This window comes from Euleptes europaea, chromosome 9, assembly GCF_029931775.1.
Source record: "Euleptes europaea isolate rEulEur1 chromosome 9, rEulEur1.hap1, whole genome shotgun sequence".
Lineage (NCBI taxonomy): Eukaryota > Metazoa > Chordata > Lepidosauria > Squamata > Sphaerodactylidae > Euleptes > Euleptes europaea.
In genome coordinates, this window is record NC_079320.1 from 72,244,392 (window position 1) to 72,264,884 (window position 20,493).

Below are 20,493 nucleotides of genomic sequence, written 5' to 3' on the forward strand. Positions count from 1 at the left end.
GAAAGATTGTACCTAAGAGAAGACAATACTGACCTTGATAGACCAGTGATTTATTCAGTGATTCTATTCAGTGATCTCTACAGGAACTTCATGTATTCGAGTTGAAGTGAAAATGTTTAGGTCTAAAAAGAAGGAATAGCGCTTTTGAACTTCTCGGGGGGGAGGGGGAATCCAGTAACCTGCAATATTCTCACCTGCATGCACACATTTTTGCATGCAGAAGATAGTTAAAACTGCCCCACTCTGTTTTTTCCAGTTGACTTCCTTTACCGCCTCCTCAATCCTCAGATTCTGCCAGCAGAAAGAAAATGCTTCATGTGAACAGAACCCAACTATGGACCAGTGTGTGATGCTGATTTTGCAGCAGGAAATATCTTTCTGGTGTTGCAAGCAAACAGGCCAGTGCAAATTTTCAAATTAGAATATAAGTTATTTACTATAGCAACAACTAAAGTAAATACACAACTGTAATAAACACGATTTTACCTTAAATTAATGCAAGGAATTGAAAAAAATGTAGTAATAATACATTTAAAGAGTTCTAGCTAAATACAAAAGTGTTATCTGGTATTCCATGTGCAAAATTGCATTTAGTGTTCCTAAATAGCTCTTTAATGGCCTAACAGCTTTATTTTTGGAGTATAAACACAACCAAGCAATTAGGCTGATGGTTCTTTTAAATGGGAGATGGTCACTGTTCTAATTACAAACAGTTAGTCTGGATATGGGACATTTGGAGAACTGGAAGCAATAACTGGAAAGCATCCTGAATGTAAGTGGTGCTGTTGCAGCCCTAAAGGGAAAAGAAAATACATGTATTATTGTCATTCTCATCTCATTAAAGGTCTAACTGCTTATCTTGAAATATATGGAACCTGCTTTCAAATTAGGGTAGCACCACTAATTAAAATTACTGTGAGAAACACAACAAACACAGATCCTATTTCATGCTTGACTGATGACCCTGGTTGGGACAGAGTTTCCACACACATAGACATATATCTAAGTATCCATGCATATATGTGTCCACATAAATAGCCATGTATATGCTACATGTTTGCTGAGAGAACTGCTGGTATTTTCTGCAGCAATCATCATTGGTAAATTGAAGAAAAAGGGTTCTTAAATTTGAGGCATAAATCTGATATTGTGATATAGGCTGAATGCCGTCATATTAGCTTACGTATTCACAAAATATTAAAATATCTAGTGAAATACTGCTGTAATTGATGCTATGACTAGCGACAGAAAGATGAGCCATTTTTATACTGTTATATATACATTTATCTGCCAGTCCAGGTTACCGCTTCATGCAAACAGGGTCACAAAAGATTATGTCATGACACGTACGTTAATCTTTAAGGTGCCAGAAGACACAGAAGAAGCTTAAATTTCTGCAAACATTTTCAATTCTAACCATGAACTGACATTGAAGAGACAAGTAAAGTGCATTCATGCATAAACATTATACTGTAGTTACATGCAAATCATTTACGGGAATTACCGAGGTTGAAATCTGGAATTATCTGTTAGCGGTTCAAGACTGTACTGAAATAACACTACCCCATTTGGGTCTAGAAGCATACATTTCTTGCGCTACGTGACAGAAGGAGATGCAAGTAGCCACAGTTCAGAAAACAGTATCTGAGTTGCAGAGGTATCATCTGTTCCACCAGAATTTTTTTATTTTTATTTAGGCTGGGTATGTTTGCTGCTTGGCTACTAGAGACAGGAAGCACACAGCCCAGGCCTGAAAATATGGTAAGAAGACAATGCTATAGAAGGTAGTCTTGTTAGTGTTTACTGGGGTGCTAAAAATATTAAAGCAAGATGAAAACCAGCACTCCTATTAGAGCAAGACAGCAGCAATCAACCTTGAAGTTGAAGGGAAAAATAAATCCGGAACAAATGAACAGAAGTGTTCAAAATATTGCAGCGTCAAGAAGGGAGGAAGGATTGCATTGTTTGAGATCAGGGGTTTCAAGGGAAACTTGCAGAAACACATTACACAGTGCAGACGCTTCTGCAAGTGACAAACTGTGCAATCCTGAAAGGGGGGGCTGAATGCTCTTAGGAGCCAGCGTGACCTCTATGCTGGCATTCGTGCCACTTGCCCTGTGCAAAGTGACATGGACGCCAGCGTAGGGCCACTTATGCTGCCCCCCTGGACTGTGGCAGCAGTGCGGACCATGGATGCCGGCGCAGCCCCGTTGGTGTTCTCCCAGCACAGGTTTCCGCGCTGGTGTCCCGGGAGGTGTTCCTGAGGTGTTTTGGGGGGCAGAGCTGCCATTAGGCAGCTTCCTAACCCCGTTCACGCTGGGAACGGTCCCTAACGCAACAGTGCTGCTGCGCCACCATTTTTGGTGGTGCAGTTTTGCTGTTTGGAATGGGGACTCTCTCCCCTTGTCCTCTAATTTTATTTTTAAAACGTTTTTTGTGTGTGTGTGCACTGTGGCCGGGAAGCCTCTGAGAAGGCAGTGCGGCTCCGCTTCTCCTGGCCGCTGTGAATATACCACCCCCCCTTCAGGATTGCGCTCAAAGTAACTGGATATAGGACATTTCCCCAGCAACTTCAGACTGTGGTTGATTGCTGAGAAAATGCAGTTTCCAAAGCATACAAGTGGTAGACTGGTTTTGCTGCTGTTGCAATGGGTTTGCTAATTCAAGTGTTGTTGGGAATCCTATAAACTGAAGTGAAAAACTACAGGTTTCGAGATGAAAAAAGAATGGAGTGAGTGTGTGAACATGATAGCTTGGGCCCAGCTTCTACACCACCAGCATCATTTCCTGTGCAGTCTGCATTGAAATCTGTGTTTTGTATATGTACTTGACTTCTGATTTTAAATTTGTTGTGTGATTGTATTACAATGTTCTGCGTTTAATTGTTAGCTGCCTTTGTGGCCCTGATTAGGCAGAAAGGTGGAATATAAATCCTATAATATTGTCGAAGGCTTTCACGGTCAGAGTTCATTGGTTCTTGTAGGTTATCCGGGCTGTGTAACCGTGGTCTTGGAATTTTCTTTCCTGACGTTTCGCCAGCAACTGTGGCAGGCATCTTCAGAGTAGTAACACTGAAGGACAGTGTCTCTCAGTGTCAAGGGTGTAGGAAGAGTAATATATAGTCAGAAAGGGGTTGGGTTTGAGCTGAGTGTTGTCCTGCAAAAGTATACTTTTGCAGGACAACACTCAGCTCAAACCCAACCCCTTTCTGACTATATATTACTCTTCCTACACCCTTGACACTGAGAGACACTGTCCTTCAGTGTTACTACTCTGAAGATGCCTGCCACAGTTGCTGGCGAAACGTCAGGAAAGAAAATTCCAAGACCACGGTTACACAGCCCGGATAACCTACAAGAACCAATAAATCCTATAAATAAATAAATGTAAGGAATAAAATCAGGGGACTTTCACAAGAGCTCATATGAATATTTAATTCGGAAAGGAAAGAAAGTACAGTTAGCTGTTTGAAGGAATTGTAAGCTGGAAATAACAGTTCAGAGGAAAGATCAGATTTTTTTAGGAACAGGGAAACATTATTTAATACCAGCATTAGTGCTATGTATTTTTTGAACAAGAAAGCTAAGCAAACTTGCTGAATTTAATGTAAATGGTTAATTCACCTTTCCTCTTTCATGTATTGTAAGCAGCTGAGAAGATGCATTTCACTTTTCAGAAACGTTCCTAAGAAGCCTCAGAAAATGTAACAAGAGCACTATGACTAAACTTTTGCAGATGGCTGACAGACATGAGAAGGAATGCTGTTTATGAAATAGCCCAGAATTACACTGACATAACCATTTGGTTTTATGGCACTTTATAGACAGATAAATGCATGTGTAGCCTCGTTTGAAAATGACTGCAAAGTGATTCCTCATATAAAGTAGCTCTGCGCTTACCTCTAATAGTACACTATTGACCATTGGGTTAAGGACCTCCGCTTTTCTGTTGCTCTGTTCAAAATGAAAACATGGACAAGGTTTAATCCTGGAACTGTGCTGAGAAAATAACAATATGCCAGACTGGACTACTGATGTTCTCAAGGCAATGCAGCAATCAAACACACATGTTCAAGGTGAAACATAAAATACTATTTTTATTAGTACTGGAAAAAGTAAAAAACAACAACGTGACAGGCTCTTAAAAAAAAGAATCATTTTCTAAGAAAGCGGGGGGAGGGAGTCAAAGATGCTTTCTAACACACTGGGGTCCAGTCTAGAGTTGAAATGAATGGGAAATTTTAGCTGCAACTAAAGTTCCATTGATTTCAACAGATACAATAGCTTTCAACAGACCCAACAAACTTCCCCTACTTTCTGGCTGCTGGGCACAACCAGAAGAAAGTTGGCAAGATTTAAATTTTGCTGATACTTCTGGACTGTGAACATGAACGTTGTATGATTCCTCCCCCAGCACTGCAGGCACCCCCCTGTCTCTACTTGTTCTGTGCCTCTTGTTCTTACTATTCATTCATTCATTTATTTATTTAGAGATTTCTAGCCCTCCTGGCCAAAGCCAGGCTCAGGGCGGGTTACAACATTTAAAAATTTTCATCAATAGTATTAAAACTTAAACAGTAAAACCCAATTAAAATTCAGCAAAGTCCCAAGATGGCGCTCAATAGCATATCACACTGGCCAAGCAGGTAGGCAGATACCTCCCCAGATAGAACCGGCAAAACACATAAGGGGTGGGGGTGGGGGTAGGGAGGCCAGCAATTATAGTATGACTTGCAGTCCGTTGTTGCAGTGGCTTTTCTCAGAAATGTTGTTGCTTCTTTCGTTGTTTCTGCCTGTCTTTAGAATCGGTGGCTTCAGCTAATCCCTCAACTCCTGACCTCAGCTCTTAGCCCATTTTCTCTGCTTTCCCAATGCATTGGAGCTTGATTCTAGGGAAAACTTTAACCATTCTCCCCATCTTGTCCCGTATCATTTTCCTGATCTAAACCTCTCCCTTTGAAGACCAATGGGCCAAACAATGGAATGTTTCAGGTTGAGAAAATGGCATAGGGAGGGAAGTTGAAGCCCCTTCTCCCCACGCTCCACAGCTGTGGTCTGAATCAGGCGTCACACACCTGAGAAGTGAGCAGAACCCATAACTCATGTAGGCCTGTTACAGGGAGTGAGGTTATGCAGGACCATAATAGTAACTCTACAACATTTCAGGCAGAAGCGCTGTTTAACAGGATGTTAATCAAATCTCTAGGGGTCAGTCAAAAACCCTGATGGGCGAACGCCCCACCTAGCCCTGGCCACTTTCTAAAAACACTGGATTGGTGCCAGGAAAGGTGTCAGCGGGTGCCATGGCGCCCATGGGTGCCACGTGGGGACACCTGCTGTAATGTGTAAAGAGGCCACATACACATGTTCCTTGTGACTGAACTGAATTACATTCTTCCTCTGTTTATGTTCTCCTTCTCTTTCCTCCCATCCTTCTATTGCTTCTCCTGTGTCAGATTTTATGACTGTAAGCTTCTGGGGGCAGGAGCCTGCCTTTCTGTTGTTACTCAGTAAAGAACCATTCACCCTGAGGGCATCATAGAAATAAATAAATGATACCAATTATTAACCCAGCCCTGAAGTTGAGAGATTGTAAAACAGATATGGAAGTAAGGGCGAAAGGAAAGTAGGCGGTGATAATAGAAGCAGCAGCATTGCTTCCAAGTCAATAATAATTAATAAAATCTAGTAAATGTCCCTATTTTTATTCTGGTGCATATAAACCTCCAAAACAAAAAAAAGAAATGATTGCCTATTAAACAATATTGACTGAAAGAATCAATGCTTAGTGCTCACAGTGTGAAGGAAATCTATAGCCATAAAGAGAAGAGATGCTCACTGTCCCTGAATAACTGCTGACTTGCCTGACAAGGCCAGAGTTACAAGGTAGTTATTAAATATTTGAACTGTGTAGCACTTCTGTAGAGATGCTATTAATCTGTGGAACCTCATCTACTCTAATGGGACAATCCTAAGGAGAGTCACTCCAGTCTAAGCCCATTCATTTTAATTGTCTTAGAGTAACTCTACACAGGATTGCCCTGCAAATCTACCAGTTTAATATAGTCCTCTTACATCTATTCTTTGCCCTTATTATCAGTCTTAAAATAAATTAATTGTACACCTGGAAAAAAATTAATTAGACTCAGCCCATACGAGAATGCGGTAAGGCCAATGACTTCAACAGGACTGAGGGATTATCCTCATTTTATATTTTGTACTCAGGTACAGGCACTCAACTTAGAAACATAGGAATATCTGCTACAAATATATTACTATGTGTTTTTCAGAAGCCCTATCAACATTTCAACTCGAACAGTACAACCCAAAGAACAGTACAACCCATTCCTGGGAGTGTGTCTTCTGAAGTCAGGTTATCTGTTATACAGCAGTACCCATAGGGAACTAACCTAAGCAGATCTACTCAGAAGTAAGTCCTATTTTAGTCAATGGGACTTACTTCTGAGTAGATCTGCTTAGGTTTGCTTCCTATGGGTACTGCTGTATAACAGATAACTTGACTTCGGAAGACACATTTACAGGACAAGGAAACAACTCACAGTGGAATCTTAATAATGCTTTCCTGAAAGTAAGGCCCATCGAGTAGCTCTGAGGAAGATTTTGACTTGTCCGGCTTGGGACTGCTCCTGAAGCACAGTTATACTCTTCGAAGTCCACAGAACTCAATGGGCTTAGAAGTGTGTAACTCTGCTTAGGACTGCACTGTAAAAATCCACCTGTTCTCAGCTGTTTCCAGTCCTGATTATAGCTGGGAATAGACTTGTTTGCTTATGACCATACTATGTCACAGCTGACTAGTTTAAATTCTATATGATAATATCAAGCAAAACTGATGAAATGCAGAAGCACCCAAGGTCAAAACCTACATTCATGGAAGATGCTTCGTTTTGAAGTTGGATCAGATTAATATTTCACAGTGAAATTTTGGGTTTGATATAAATATTTATCAAGACTGCCTCAGAGAAATATGATAACAGATGCTGAGGAAATGCAGAAATAGACAAATTCCTATAGCTTGCTGCCAACATAAATTATTTAAAGCGACAGCAGTGTGATTAAATTGGACACTTTGAAATAACTCCAAAAAGATGGCCAGCGAGGCAAGGGAGATAGAAAGGCCCACCAGAACCGAGTTTAAAATTCCATCATTCAGCAGAAATGAAGCAAGCTGAAATTTCACACTGGAAATATTGCTTTTGATAATTTTTACTGCTCCACTTTGCATGTTTTCTGGGGACATCCCATATTTCATGGGAAGCATTAATTTGAGAGCCACTGTGGTGCAGTGATTAAGAATGTCTAACTAGCGTCTGGGAGTCCCAGGTTCTGATCTCCACTAGTACTATGGAAGCTCGCTGGGTGACCTTGGGGCCAGTCACTCTCTCTCAGCCACCTACCTCACAGGGTTGTTGTGAGGATAAATGGTAGAGAGGATAAATGGTACAGTACAATTATGTAAATCGCTTTGGGTCCCCACTGGGGAGAAAGGCAGGGTACCAATGAATTGAATAAATAAATACATTTTGATCCTGACACTACAAGATCCGGTCTTGATCTATCTAGATTTCCCACGTAGGTTTTGAAAATCCTACAGCTTTTCCACTCTAGCTTGACTTGCCCTTTCTTCAAACCAGTGCAGGTCCTGCCTCCTTATTCTCAGCAACTGTTGAATAACCCAATTTTCTCAACAAGGCCCAAATTTTACTTTGCTAGGTAATGTTATCACACCAGTTCTGCTTGCCGCTCCCAGGCCACAGGGAAGGCGCGCGGGCAGGCAGCGGCGGTAAGTCCCCCCTCCCTTCTAAGTACCGTATTGACCCGCGTATAAGCCGAGTTGGGCTTTCTCAGCCCTTTTTCTGGGCTGAAAAACTCGGCTTATACGCGAGTACATAGGGTATATTAAAACAAGCAAATATAATCTATTAAATTAATATAGAATAATGACAGACTCTAAATTTGTCATTTGAATGCATCCTTGGGCGGTAAAGACTTACTGTCAAATCTCCGATTGAAAGGAACAGGTAGCAGATAATGTGAAAGACCTCAGCCTGAGACCCTGCTGCCAGCCAGAGGTGACCCTACCGACCTTGGTAGACCAATGCTCCGACTCAGTATAAAAGGCAGCCTTGTGTGAATTATCTGTAAAAGAGTCAACTCTTGCCATAAACCACAGGGATTCTTATCAGTTCTCCAAAACTGTGGCAACAGATTTGCGCTAAAGTCAAGTTCCGTTCTCAAGGCTCACAGCAACATCTACTTCTGCTCTGGAGCGGGAAGCAAGCAGCACAGGTAAAGACTGAGTCATCAGGCAAAATACCTGAGTCATCAGGCAAAAAAGGATGTAAATCTACTACATGGAAGGTGCTTCTTGTTCAGTTGCACAGGCAAGCAACTGAACAAGTAGCTCAGTGGCAGAGGATCTGCTTGGCATGCAGAAGGTCCCAGGTTCAATCCCCAGCATCTCCAGTTAAAGAGACTAGGCAAGTAGATGATGTGAAAGACCTCAGCCTGAGACCTTGGAGAGCCACTGCTGGACAGAGTAGACAGTACTGACTTTGATAGACCAAGGGTCTGATTCAGTATAAGGCAGCTACATGTGACGAAGTAAAGCACTATGCCAGGAAACAGCTCTGTTCAACAACCCAACACCAACATTAACTGGGCATGCCCATTATGGAGTAACTCAACTTTATGACATCCTGCAGTAGCAGTCTGGAAATATGAAAGGCAGGAAAACAAGCCAGGAGCACCAGTCGATGCTGACTGCCTAGCCAGCAGGATTTCACTTTGATGAAGAAGTCTCCTGCTACCACACTGCATTGCCTAACGATCTACGCTGAACAAGGGACATAGGACCACATCTTTCCTCATACTATTTTCTAATTAAGTCCCTTGTTCTTAGGGGATCTAACAGAAACTTATGAATTCACAGCACCTCAGCTACATTTCCCTGTATAGCAGGGGTTCTCAAACCTTTTGAAGTCGGACCCGCTTGCCAAGTAACTCTATTACAAGTTTCCCTCCTCTCTAAAATTAAATACAGGAATCTCACACCACATAACACTGAACTATTTTCATGGCCATTTTGCCAAATTTGCAATATGATCAAAATAAATCTTGCTCCACCTCCTTCCTCCTGGGACTCATGAGGAGCTGTGGCTGTCCAGTTCACATACAGAAAGTCCCAGGTTCGATCCCCGGCAACTCCAGTAGTAGGCATGTGAAACACCTTGACCTGAGACATTGGAGAGCCACTCGAGTCAGAACGGAGCCTTGTTTACTCATCGTGAAGGCTCCTTCTGTTCTGGATTGGAGGTCATCTTGAAACTCACGGGTATTACCATCACGTGCCCAGGGTAGGCAGGACCAAAAATTTTTTATTCTACTTCCTGCCGCCTGGGCGGGAACTCCAGTTTTCGGACTTGCCGAGCTAAAGGAGACAGGTAAGTGCAAAGGCCAAACAAACAACAAACAGTGTGCCTTACAAACATAGAACATGAACTCCTACAAACATCAACATATAAGGAAAAAACAGGTAAGTAGAATCTATTTGATTCAGGAAGATGGTGGACAAAAAGAGCACTCTGTATTATGCCTCTAAAATAGGCAACCACAACCTTTAGATACTTCGTTGGACAAGAGGAGCTAAGTCTTGGATATATTTATACCATTATGACCTTTGGGCGGGCAAGATGACCTCCAATCCAGAACAGAAGGAGCCTTCACGGTGAGTAAACAAGGCTCCGTTCTCGTTCTGGTTGGAGGTCATCTTGAAACTCGCGGGATATCCAAGAGCTGTTTGTCTGGGTGGGAAGTAAGGCTTATCCAAGACGTGCTGCAGGACCCTTCTACCGAAGGCTGCATCAGCAGAGGCCCTGGCATCAATCTTGTAATGTTTATGAATGCAGATGCTGTAGACCAAGTGGCCACCCTACATATCTCGTCTAAGGAGGCCTGCCTATCAAAGGCTGCCGTGGCTGCACTGCGCACTGAATGTGTGGTGATGCCGGCAGGAGGAGAAATCTTACTGGCCTTATATGCCTCAGTAATGCACTGTCTCACCACGCAACTGATGGCGGCGTTAGACATTTTCTGACCTTTAGATGGGTTGGTTAATGAAATAAATAAGGCATCTGAGTGTCTGATAGGTTCCGTATGACTAAGGTAAACCTTGAGTAGTCGTCTTAAGTCTAAATGATGCCACTCTTTTTCCCTGGGATGAACCGGATTGGTACAGAATGACGGTAGATGAATCTCCTGCGAACGGTGAAAGATGGAATTCACCTTTGGCATAAAGGTGGGGTCCGGCCTGAGGACCACATTGTCTCTGTGAAAGATACAGAGTCCTTCACGCGCTGAGAGTGCCCTAAGCTCGGAGACACGCCGGGCTGAAGTCTCTGCTATGAGGAAGATGGTTTTCATCCTCAGCATCCGTAAGGGAATATCCCTGATGGGCTCAAAGGGAGGATGCATCAATGCTGTGAGAACCATATTGAGGCGCCACGTGGGGAAGCGATGGATTACCGGAGGCTTCACTTGAACCACTCCCTTTAGAAATGTCAGAATGTGGGGATGCCTGGAAAGAGGGAAACCCTTGGTGACGGTAAGAACGGTGGACATGGCTGCCACCTGTCTGCGCAGCGTGGAAGCCTTGAGACCCTGTTCAACTCCATCATGGAGGAACTCTAGGATCTTGGGAATCCCTGGTGAAAGTGGGTCAGTGTGTTTGCGCCTACACCACAGAACGAAGGCTCTCCAGGAGGTGTTATAAATCCTTCTAGCTTCTATCATAGTATCAACCACCACTGCACTGTATCCCTCCTCTAAGAGGGACTTTCTTTCAATTTCCAGGTGGTTAAGTGAAGCCATTGGGGTTCTGGGTGGAATAAGGGACCCTGATGAAGCAGGTCTGGGATGTTTGGGAGTTCCCAAGGCATCTGGACGGATAGTTCCCTCAGGCTGGGAAACCAGGGCCTTCTCGGCCATAGAGGAGCAATGAGAATGATGTTTGCTCCCTCCTTCCTGATATTTCTTATTACCCTTGGTAGTATGAGAATGGGGGGAAGGCAAATAGTAGTTCCTTCGGCCATGGGGCCAGGAGAGCATCCATGCTCTCCGCCTCCTGGTGGAAATAACGTGTAAAGAAACATGGAAGAAGGTGATTGCTCGCTGAAGCAAACAGGTCCACCTTGGGCTGGCTGAATTTCTCCACAATCTGACTGAAAACTATCCTGTTGAGAGACCATTCCCCTTCGTATAGAACCTGATGGCTGAGCCAGTCGGCTTGGAGATTGAGAGCTCCTCTGACATGTTCGGCTGAAAGAGACAGAAGATTCATTTCTGCCCAGGAGAGAATGATCTCGGCTTCCTGATGGAGTTTGGAAGATTTTGGACCCCCCCCCGCCCCCGCTTGTTGAGATAAGCTTTGGCGGACACGTTGTCCATGCGGATCAGAATGTGCCTGCGACGTAGGAGGCTCCTGAAGTGTTGTAGAGCCAATCGAATGGCTCTTAGTTCTAGTATGTTTATGTGTAACCTCTTTTCTCTTAGCGACCACTGGCCCTGAGCCATTTGGCTCTGGCAGGTAGCTCCCCAACCCTCTAGGCTGGCATCTGTGTAGACCTGTATCTGGTTCTCTATGACAAAATGTACCCCTTTGTTGAGATTGTTGCTTTGGCACCACCAAAGAAGGGATTGGCGGAATTTCCGGGGCAGAGGGATGAACTTGTCCCTGCTCTGCGTGATGAGGTTCTGATAGGGTTGTAGGATTCCCTGAAGCGGTCTCGAGTGGAACCTGGCCCACGGGACCGAGCAGAGGCATGCTACCATTTCCCTCAGTAATTTGGCGAGGAACATGATCCTGCCGTGGCTGGAACTGATTACTGACTGAGTCATGGACTGGATCTTGGTGATTTTGTCTTGTGGAAGACATATCAGGTTCTTGTAAGGGTCTATAATGACCCCCAGATGTTCCAACCTCTGTGTTGGTATCAGTTGGCTCTTCTCTAGATTGACAAGAAACCCGTGGTTGGTGAGAATCTGAACTACCTTGGACGTGTGTGTCAAGGACTCTTCCTTGGACTTGGAGCAAATAAGGATGTCGTCTAGATAGGGGATGATTGTTATTCCCTCCTGTTGAAGCAATGCCACCAGCGTCACCAGGATTTTGGTGAAGACTCGGGGAGCAGATGCCAGACCGAAGGGAAGTGCCCTGAATTGGTAACGTCTCTTGGCATAGCAAAATCTGAGAAACCTCCTGTGGCAGGGGTGTATTGGGACGTGAAGGTATGCCTCTTTCAGGTCCAAGGAGGTTAGGAACTGGCCCACCTGGAGGGCTTCCATAATGGATCGGAAGGTCTCCATACGGAATTTCCTGTATCTGACCCTTTTGTTTAAATGTTTTAGGTCCAAGGTAGCCCTCCAGTCCCCATTTTTCTTGGGAACTGTAAAGAAGATGGAATATACCCCGTTACCAATTTCGGGGTGAGGAACTGGTTCTATGGCTTGAATTTGGTGTAGGTGGGAAATGGCGTCCAGGGTTCACTGATGCTTTTCCCTGCAAAAGGATTTTGGGGAATTCACAAATTTGTCTCTTGGAAGGGACGTGAATTCTATTAGGTAACCTGTTGATAACACCTGAGAAACCCATGCATCTGTGTAGGATCTTTCTCATTTGTGGTGGAATTGCAAGAGTCTCCCCCCCACCGGCTATGACTTGGCGTCACTGTTTAAGGGGCTTTGAGGAACTTGTCTCCCTTGTTGCCCGAGAACTGATGTTGTCCCTGGGGGGGACGAAAAAATCTGTTTACTCCTCTGCGAAAGGAGCCCCTATTATTATTCCAGGAACCCCTGCGCTGTTCTGGCCTGAAGGGTGCCAGAGAGTGGGAAGATCTGAAACTGGGATAGGAGGAGGAATGTCTCCCCTCCTTCTTGTAGGATTTTGGAAGAACCTTTTTCTTGTCCTTGTTCTCCACAAGGATTTTATCTAGTCTTTCCCCGAAGAGTCTTCCCCCAGTGTAGGGGTAGGACATAGTCAGTGTTTTGGTTCTGAGCTCATTTTGCCAGGGGGGAATCCAAAGTGCTCTTCTGATGGCTATGTTGGAGGAAGTGGCACGAGCTGCAAAGGACATGGCATCAAGAGATGCATCTGCCATGAACGCGGAGGCCTTCAGAAGTCTGTTAAGGCCCTCTGAAATCTTACGGTTTTCCCCTGCATATAGTTGAATAATTTTCCTGAGCCACATGATGGAGGCTCTGGCCATAATGGAGGTTGCCGCCGAGGCTTGAACTGCCAGGGCAGAAGCCTCATGAACCTTTTTGGAGAGAATCTCTGCTTTCCTATCCAGTGGATCTCTAATTGTCCCCATTCCATCTTCAGATGGTAGATCAGGTGAGTGGACTGCCGCTACAGGGGCGTCAATCAGGGGAAGTTGGAAAAGAGACATGGCCTGGGGAACCATGGTATACAGTCTCTTTGTGTTGGCAGAGAACTGTCTATTGACTAAGGGTTTGTCAAATTCAGCCTGTACCTGGTTTTCAAAAAATTCTGGGAATGGGATCTCCCAGATGTGAGGTTTGGTACTTGGGAAGAATTCCTTGGCTCCTTTTTTTCTGGGTTAGGAGTGGGGTCGGCTACAGGGTCTGGATCCTCATTGAGGTCTAGGGCTACCAGAGGCTTGCTTAGGAGTCCCTGAAAACCCTCTGCTGAAAATAGACGGCGATGTTGTTCTTCAATGAGAATTGGAACGTCCTCATCGGAGTCAAATTCCCCTTCTTCTCTGCTTTCTAAATTTGAAGCCACTGAGGAGGTATCCTCCAGGGCTTGAAGAGATTGAGAGTGGAAGTTTCTGCCCAGGCGGCAGGAAGTAGAATAAAAATTTTTTGGTCCTGCCTACCCTGGGCACGTGATGGTAATACCAGTGAGTTTCAAGATGACCTCCAACAAGAACGAGAACAGAGAATGCTAACACTGATAGACCAACAGTCTGCTCAGAGCACCTGCTTTGCATGTGGACACTTCCAGTTTTAATCCTTAATATTTCCGACTGAAAGGAACAGGTAGCAAGATAATGTGAAACCCTGCTGAGACCCTGAGACTCTGCTGCCAGCCAGAGGTGACCCTACCGACCTTGGTAGACCAACGGTCTGACTCAGTATAAGGCAGCCTTGTGCGACTCATCTGTAAGAGAGAGTCAACCCTTGCCATAAACCACAGGGATCCTCATCAGTTCTCTAAAAGCGTGGCAGCGGATTTGTGCTAAAGCCAGGTTCTCTTCTCAAGGCTCACAGCAACATCTACTTCTGCTCTGGGGTAGGAAGCAAGCAGCACAGGTAAAGACTATCTTCACTCCCTGACTGTACGCTGGTGTTCAGTATTTTGTTGTGATATGATGAATATCAGCCATCATCACTGTGCATGCTAAGATAACCTTGTGGTGTCTTCACAATGTCTTTACTGTGTTAAAAATTATAATTCGTGAATGCGCACAGCTCTGGAGGAGATGTCAACAGTTGCTAAGGTGCTCTTGAGGACTGCAAAAAAAATTCCACTGTAGTACAAACAGAAGTGAAAAGAGCCAACATATTGATTTATTTTGTGTACTTCTAGACTGTCTTTCCCCCTGAAGGTCATCAAGAACCTTAAGGAACGCAGAACAGGTAAATTCCATTTCACAAAGCTATTTCAGAGGAGAGACAATTCCGTAGTACAGCATATGTATGAGCCTTTAAACTGGAGCACCTTGTACCTTGTTCAGATCATTCAAAGAGAAATGTCGCCCCATTCGTGACAAACGATAATAACAAAGCAACTGTATCTCTGTAGTCTTGTGAACCCAACTAATTCATAAGAATGAGGTATTATTAATACGAAATATAGCAAATGGTTGCAGATATTGGCTGTGTTGGGCATGTAAAATGAAAAAGGCACTTTAAAAAGGGAAGGAGAGAGGGAAATGAACGCGGAAAATCTCATGTACTGCATTTACCACAATCTGCACTTAAGGAAGGCAGAGGACCTAGAGCTACAACCACTAATGGAAATTATGGGCCATTGCTATGCTTTATGGTTTGTAGTGAAATATGTTTCTTTATATTGGCTTCTCAACAGATGCAGTATTCCAACAGTGCAATCCTAAACATAACTCTGCTTGGGATTTTATTGCAATTTCCCTGATTGCTGGTTCTTTCACTCAGCAGAGCAATGAGGCTTTCACAGTAAAACGAAAAAATGCAGATAAAAGAAACTGCACAATAACTTACCCCAGCTGCAGTTAAAAAATCGGAAAATTTTGTTGATAAGGATAACACTTCATTGCACATGGCACTTGTTAAACTGTTCGAGAAAGAATGGGAACATCATTAAAATATTTCTTTGCCCACTTTTGCTAGCAGATGTTGAATATTTTTACTCATGTACTCATTCCACTAAAACTTAAATACAAATTACCTGCTACTCTTTTAATCAACATGTACCACATGCTGCATTTTTATAAGTCTCAAGGGCATGCAGCAGAACACAAGCAATGTATTACTGCAATGGAATCCGGTAGCATAGAAACACTAAAAAAGTCACCTTTGTCACAAAAGAAATGCGACACTGGGTCCTATTTAATTGAGAATTTCTGCACAAGCCTCACCGAAACGAAAGGCAGTTTGCATAAAAGCACATGTTGAACGCTGGGCAAGTCCATAATACAGACACAAAGTGGGCTCATGGCTCTTGGGAAGGGTAGGTCTTTGAGAGAGGGGCTGGAGAATCCCTAGCAAAAAATTTAGCATCTCGCTAAAATACAATTCTTTGGATGGATCAGGAAACACACCTGATGTACGTTTGCAGTACAGATAGGGCCTAGGACAGGTTTGTGATTCAAAGACCTGTTGTGCTGTGTGGGAGGGAGGGTCAGATGACCGCTCGCTCCCTAGCAGTCACCGCCCCCCAAGATAGGCCTTCCTCTCCTTCAAAGAAGAAGAAGAGTTGGTTTTTATATGCCGACTTTCTCTACCACTTAAGGAAGAATCAAACCGGCTTACAATCGCCTTCCCTTCCCCTCCCTGCAACAGACACACTGTGTGGTAGGTGGGGCTGAGAGAGCTCTAAGAGAGCTGTGATTAGCCCAAGGTCACCCAGCTGGCTTCATGTTTAGGAGTGGGGAAACAAATCCAGTTCACCAGATTAGCCTCCACCACTCAAGTGGAGGAGTGGAGAATCAAACCTGGTTCTCCAGATCAGAGTCCACCGCTCCAAACCTCCGCTCTTAACCACCACACCATGCTGGGCTCTTGTCCTCTTGTGGTGTAGTGGTTAAGAGTGGCAGACTCTAATCTGGAGAATTACTGGCCTCCCTAGTACTCCCCCACCCTTCCCTGCCGCTGAGCACCACCCCTTCTATACCACCTTAGGGGGTGGTTAGATTCATCTGCCGCCTGCAGATTGCTATTTTTGGAATTTTAGCACCGTTGAGGGGCATTATTGGGCTATTTTAAATTATATTTTTAAATGGGTTATTGTTTTATTGTATTTTAGATTGTGTAAGCTGCTCTGAGCCTAACCAGATTGGAGAGAGCGGGGTAGAAATGTAAATAAATAAATAAGAACCGCGTTTGTTTCCCCACTCCTCTACATGAAGCCTGCTGAGTGACCTTGGGCTAGTCACAGTTCTCTCCAAACTCTCTCAGCTCCACCTACTTCGCAAGGTGCCTGTTGTAAGGAGAGGAAGGGAATGTTGACTGTAAGCCGCTTTGAGATTGCTTAATGGTAGAGAAAAGCGGGGTATAAAAACCAAACTCTTCTTCAGTGTTCAAGAGAAAGTGTTCAGGTCCTCAAGCAGCGTCTGCAATGGACCTTCCCGAGGGAAGGATTACACACTCACTTACGCAAGGATGGAAAGAATGAGAACAAAATTATACTCACTTTGTTAGAACTTTTGCCTGATCCAACGCGGGCTTTTCCACTTCTTGGCCGTGAAGGATTAACTCAGCTAGCTTGTGGAGTTGCTCAATGCAACGGGCGGTCACCTCAGCCAGACTTTCGATAGACAACATGTACATTTCCTGGATTGGAAAGCAAAAGGACAACAGTAATAAATGCTGGTGTTTAACCAAAATGGAGCACAACAGGAATGATCAGTGCAAGCGTGTCCTGAAAATATAATTGGTTATACACATGCTTATAACTTAATAAAAGCGAACAAAACCTCAGAGCTCCTTATCAATTCTGACAGAAGTAGCGAAGGACATTTTTTTTCAGGTTAGGTTTGTTTTTTCAAAAGTAAAATCACCCCTTCGAACAGACAATAACAGTGATTTTATGTTTCACTTCATACATCAGCTAAACAATGAAGTACAAGAGATAGCAAGTGCAAACGGACAAGTCCTGCCCTCTTCGAAAATCCCTTTTAATAAAAAGATTATGTTGCTTCACATTTCTGAGCCCTTCCAGCCCAATCACTCAAATGCTATGTTGTTCCAGGATCAAGCCAGCATCCATCAAAATTTCCTTAATGGCTCACAGACTCTTTATTACAGTTTCATGTGGGTAACCATGTAAGAACATAAGAAAGGCCATGCTGGATCAGACCAAGGTCCATCAATTCCAGCAGTCTGTTCACACAGTGGCCAACCAGGTGCCTCTAGGAAGCCCCCAAACAAGACGACTGCAGAAGCATTATCCTGCCTGTGTTGCACAGCACCTAATATAATAGGCATGCTCCTCTGATCCTGGAGAGAATAGGTATGCATCATGACTAGTATCCATTTTTACTAATGAATAGCCCTCTCCTCCATAAACATGTCCCCTCTTAAAGACTTCCAAGCTGGCAGCCATCACCACATCCTGGGGCAGTGAGTTCCACAATTTAACTAGTGGAACAAAATTCAAATTCAGTAGCACCTTAGAGACTGAAAAGCTTTTGTTGGTCTTTAAGGTGCTACCGGTCTTTAATTTTAATCTTTATTTTAGGCATCTTAGAAACTGCCAGTATTCAGTAAATAATGAACATCTGAGGTATCAGTCTGGGATGAATGGTCACAATTGATCGTGATATCCTTCGGAGACCGCCTTTTGGAGTTGGGACTGGGAGGCACTGCTTTGTGGTGCTTTTGGCCCTACCTAGAAGGTAGGTTTCATGTGCTGGGGGTAACCATTGCTCAGCTCCTAAGCCTCTGGAGTCCTGCAAGGTTTTATGTCCCCCCACCCTGCTTTTTAATGTCCACATGGGACCACTGGGTGAAGTCCTCTGGAGATTTGGGCTGGACTGTCACTAGTATGTGGATGATTTATATTTCTAATGGTTGTTTATATATTTATGTTTGTGTTGTATGTGTGTATATGTTTTAATGTTTTCTAACTGTTTACTGCCTTGAGGGCCCTAATTGGGTAGAAAGTCAGGGAAAAGGTTTTAAATAAATAATCCTACAATAGTTGTATTGCAAGAAAGCATTGCATGCGAATAGCTGCATGAGACACCATATGAACATATGAAGCAACCTTCTTTAGATTTCCTTTCCCCATATTTAACAGCCACTGGCTATCCATCTAACCACTTCACACTTTAAAAAGGGGAGATTAAATTTAATTTTTCCTTGACACCATAAAGAGAAAAGTTGCCACATCTCTCATGCAATTGACCGATCTATTTGACAGCAGATAACACAGTATCCATTTCTCAGAGTTTAGCTGTTTTATCAAGGGAGTGATATATTTATTTTGTGCAATATTATTTTGTGGACATGCTAAAACAATGTGGGCTAGGGAGTCTATTTGATCCGGAAAAAATGGGATCAAATTTAATACTGAAGCTACCTTCTGATTAATCACACCACAGGTCCACCAAGCTCATTCTTGTCTATTCTGACAGGCAGCAGTTCTCAGGTAGAGAGGTCTTCCTTTTATAAAGGGAGACATCATGGTCTGCCATGTGAATTTCCATCTGAAATATCATGTATAAAAGCAATGTGCATCCCCACTAACATTATGCAGTGCATATGGTGATGTGCGTCTAATTTCATTCACATTGCAATGTAGATGCTTACTGCACACACATCTAAATCTGATCTGTACATGTAGAAAGCATGTTGTACATGGATCTCCTTTGTTGGTTTGGGGAGAACATCTTGGTATTCTTGCAGCTTCCTGACCTGAATCTGTAAGGGACATACTATTTCCACTTAAAAAAACACGCAAAGACCTGATTAAAGGGGAGAAGAAGATGGTTTTTATATGCTGACTTTCTCTACCACTTAAGGAAGAATCAAACCGGCTTACAAACACCTTCCCTTCCCCTCCCCACAACAGGTACCCTGTGAGGTAGGTGGGGATGAGAGAGTGTGACTAGCCCAGCTGGCTTCATGTGTAGGAGTGGGAAACAAATCCAGTTCACCAGATTAGCGCCCGCTGCTCATGTGGAGGAGTGGGGAATCAAACCCGGTTCTCCAGATCAGAATCCACTGCTCCAAACCACCACTCTTAACCACTACACCATGGGCATTAACGCATGGGCAGAATGTTCCTGGTTCGCTCCTCTGTTATCCCACAATATTTTAATCCCACAATATTTAAGTCTGGATAATCAAACGCATGACGCCAGCCTATCCCACATTAATTCTGAAACAAGTAGCTGCTGGAGGCTCCCCGTGCGTTTGAACCAACCATATAATGTGGGATAGTTCGCAGTGCGGGATAGCAGGGGAGTGACATCGCCCAAGGATTGGCTGAGGAGTTATCCAATCAAAGGGCGATTCTCCCCCTTTTTTTTTCTTTGAACGCCAGCGTTCCGGTATACCATCGTCTCAACCTGTCAATTAAAAAAAGGCGGGACTGGAGACCGGAAGCAGCAATTGCTCGCACAGGAAAGGGGGCGGGACGGGGGACGGGAAGCGGCAATTGCTCGCGCAGGGAAGGGGGCGGGACGGAGGAGACCGGTAAGGAGCATTAGTAGCGAGCTAGCCGAGTAATTACACGCACGTCGGCGTTCCGGTAATGTAGCGGAATTAAAAAAAAGTAGCGGATTAGAACCGAAAAGATCGCTATAAACCAGGGATTGATTAACCCAGGTTTTTTTGCCTTAATTCGCGACTAAGGTGGGTCCGATGCGCAGCCCTTGGATGGTCGTGCGTGTGGACCATGGAGATTCGCTACTATTAAGGCACAAAAGCGAGACAAATTGGCCGTGCGTTAAGCCCCCATGTTGGCTCAGCGACAGAGTATCTGCTTGGCATGGAGAAGGTCCCAGGTTCAATCCCTGACATTTCCAGTTTAATGAATGAGGTAGTAGTTGATGTGAAAGGCCTCTACCAGAGACTCTGGAGACCTGTTGCCATTCTGCATAGACAATACTCACCGTGATGGGCTAATTCACTATAAGACAGCTTCATGTATCCAATTTGAACTATTGTGCTTAGGTGGTAAGAGGTAGTTATCACTTAAAAATAATCAAACGCTTTGCCAAAATACATAAATATTGTTTAACTAACT

The 20,493-nt window shown here is 44.0% G+C and overlaps 1 protein-coding gene across 1 annotated transcript in view; it reads right to left on the minus strand.

The window, feature by feature from the left end:
- Nucleotides 1–666: 666 nt before the first annotated feature.
- The window catches only part of FAM114A1 (family with sequence similarity 114 member A1), a 41,039-nt gene continuing 21,212 nt past the window's right edge, over nucleotides 667–20,493 (minus strand). The window contains exons 10-13 of the mRNA XM_056855543.1: nucleotides 16,933–17,072; nucleotides 15,282–15,354; nucleotides 3,900–3,953; nucleotides 667–793 (exon numbers count right to left, since the gene is read on the minus strand). Coding sequence (XP_056711521.1) covers nucleotides 704–793; nucleotides 3,900–3,953; nucleotides 15,282–15,354; nucleotides 16,933–17,072 — 357 coding nt within the window. The 3' untranslated portion in view covers nucleotides 667–703. The remainder of the gene's footprint in view (nucleotides 794–3,899; nucleotides 3,954–15,281; nucleotides 15,355–16,932; nucleotides 17,073–20,493) is intronic.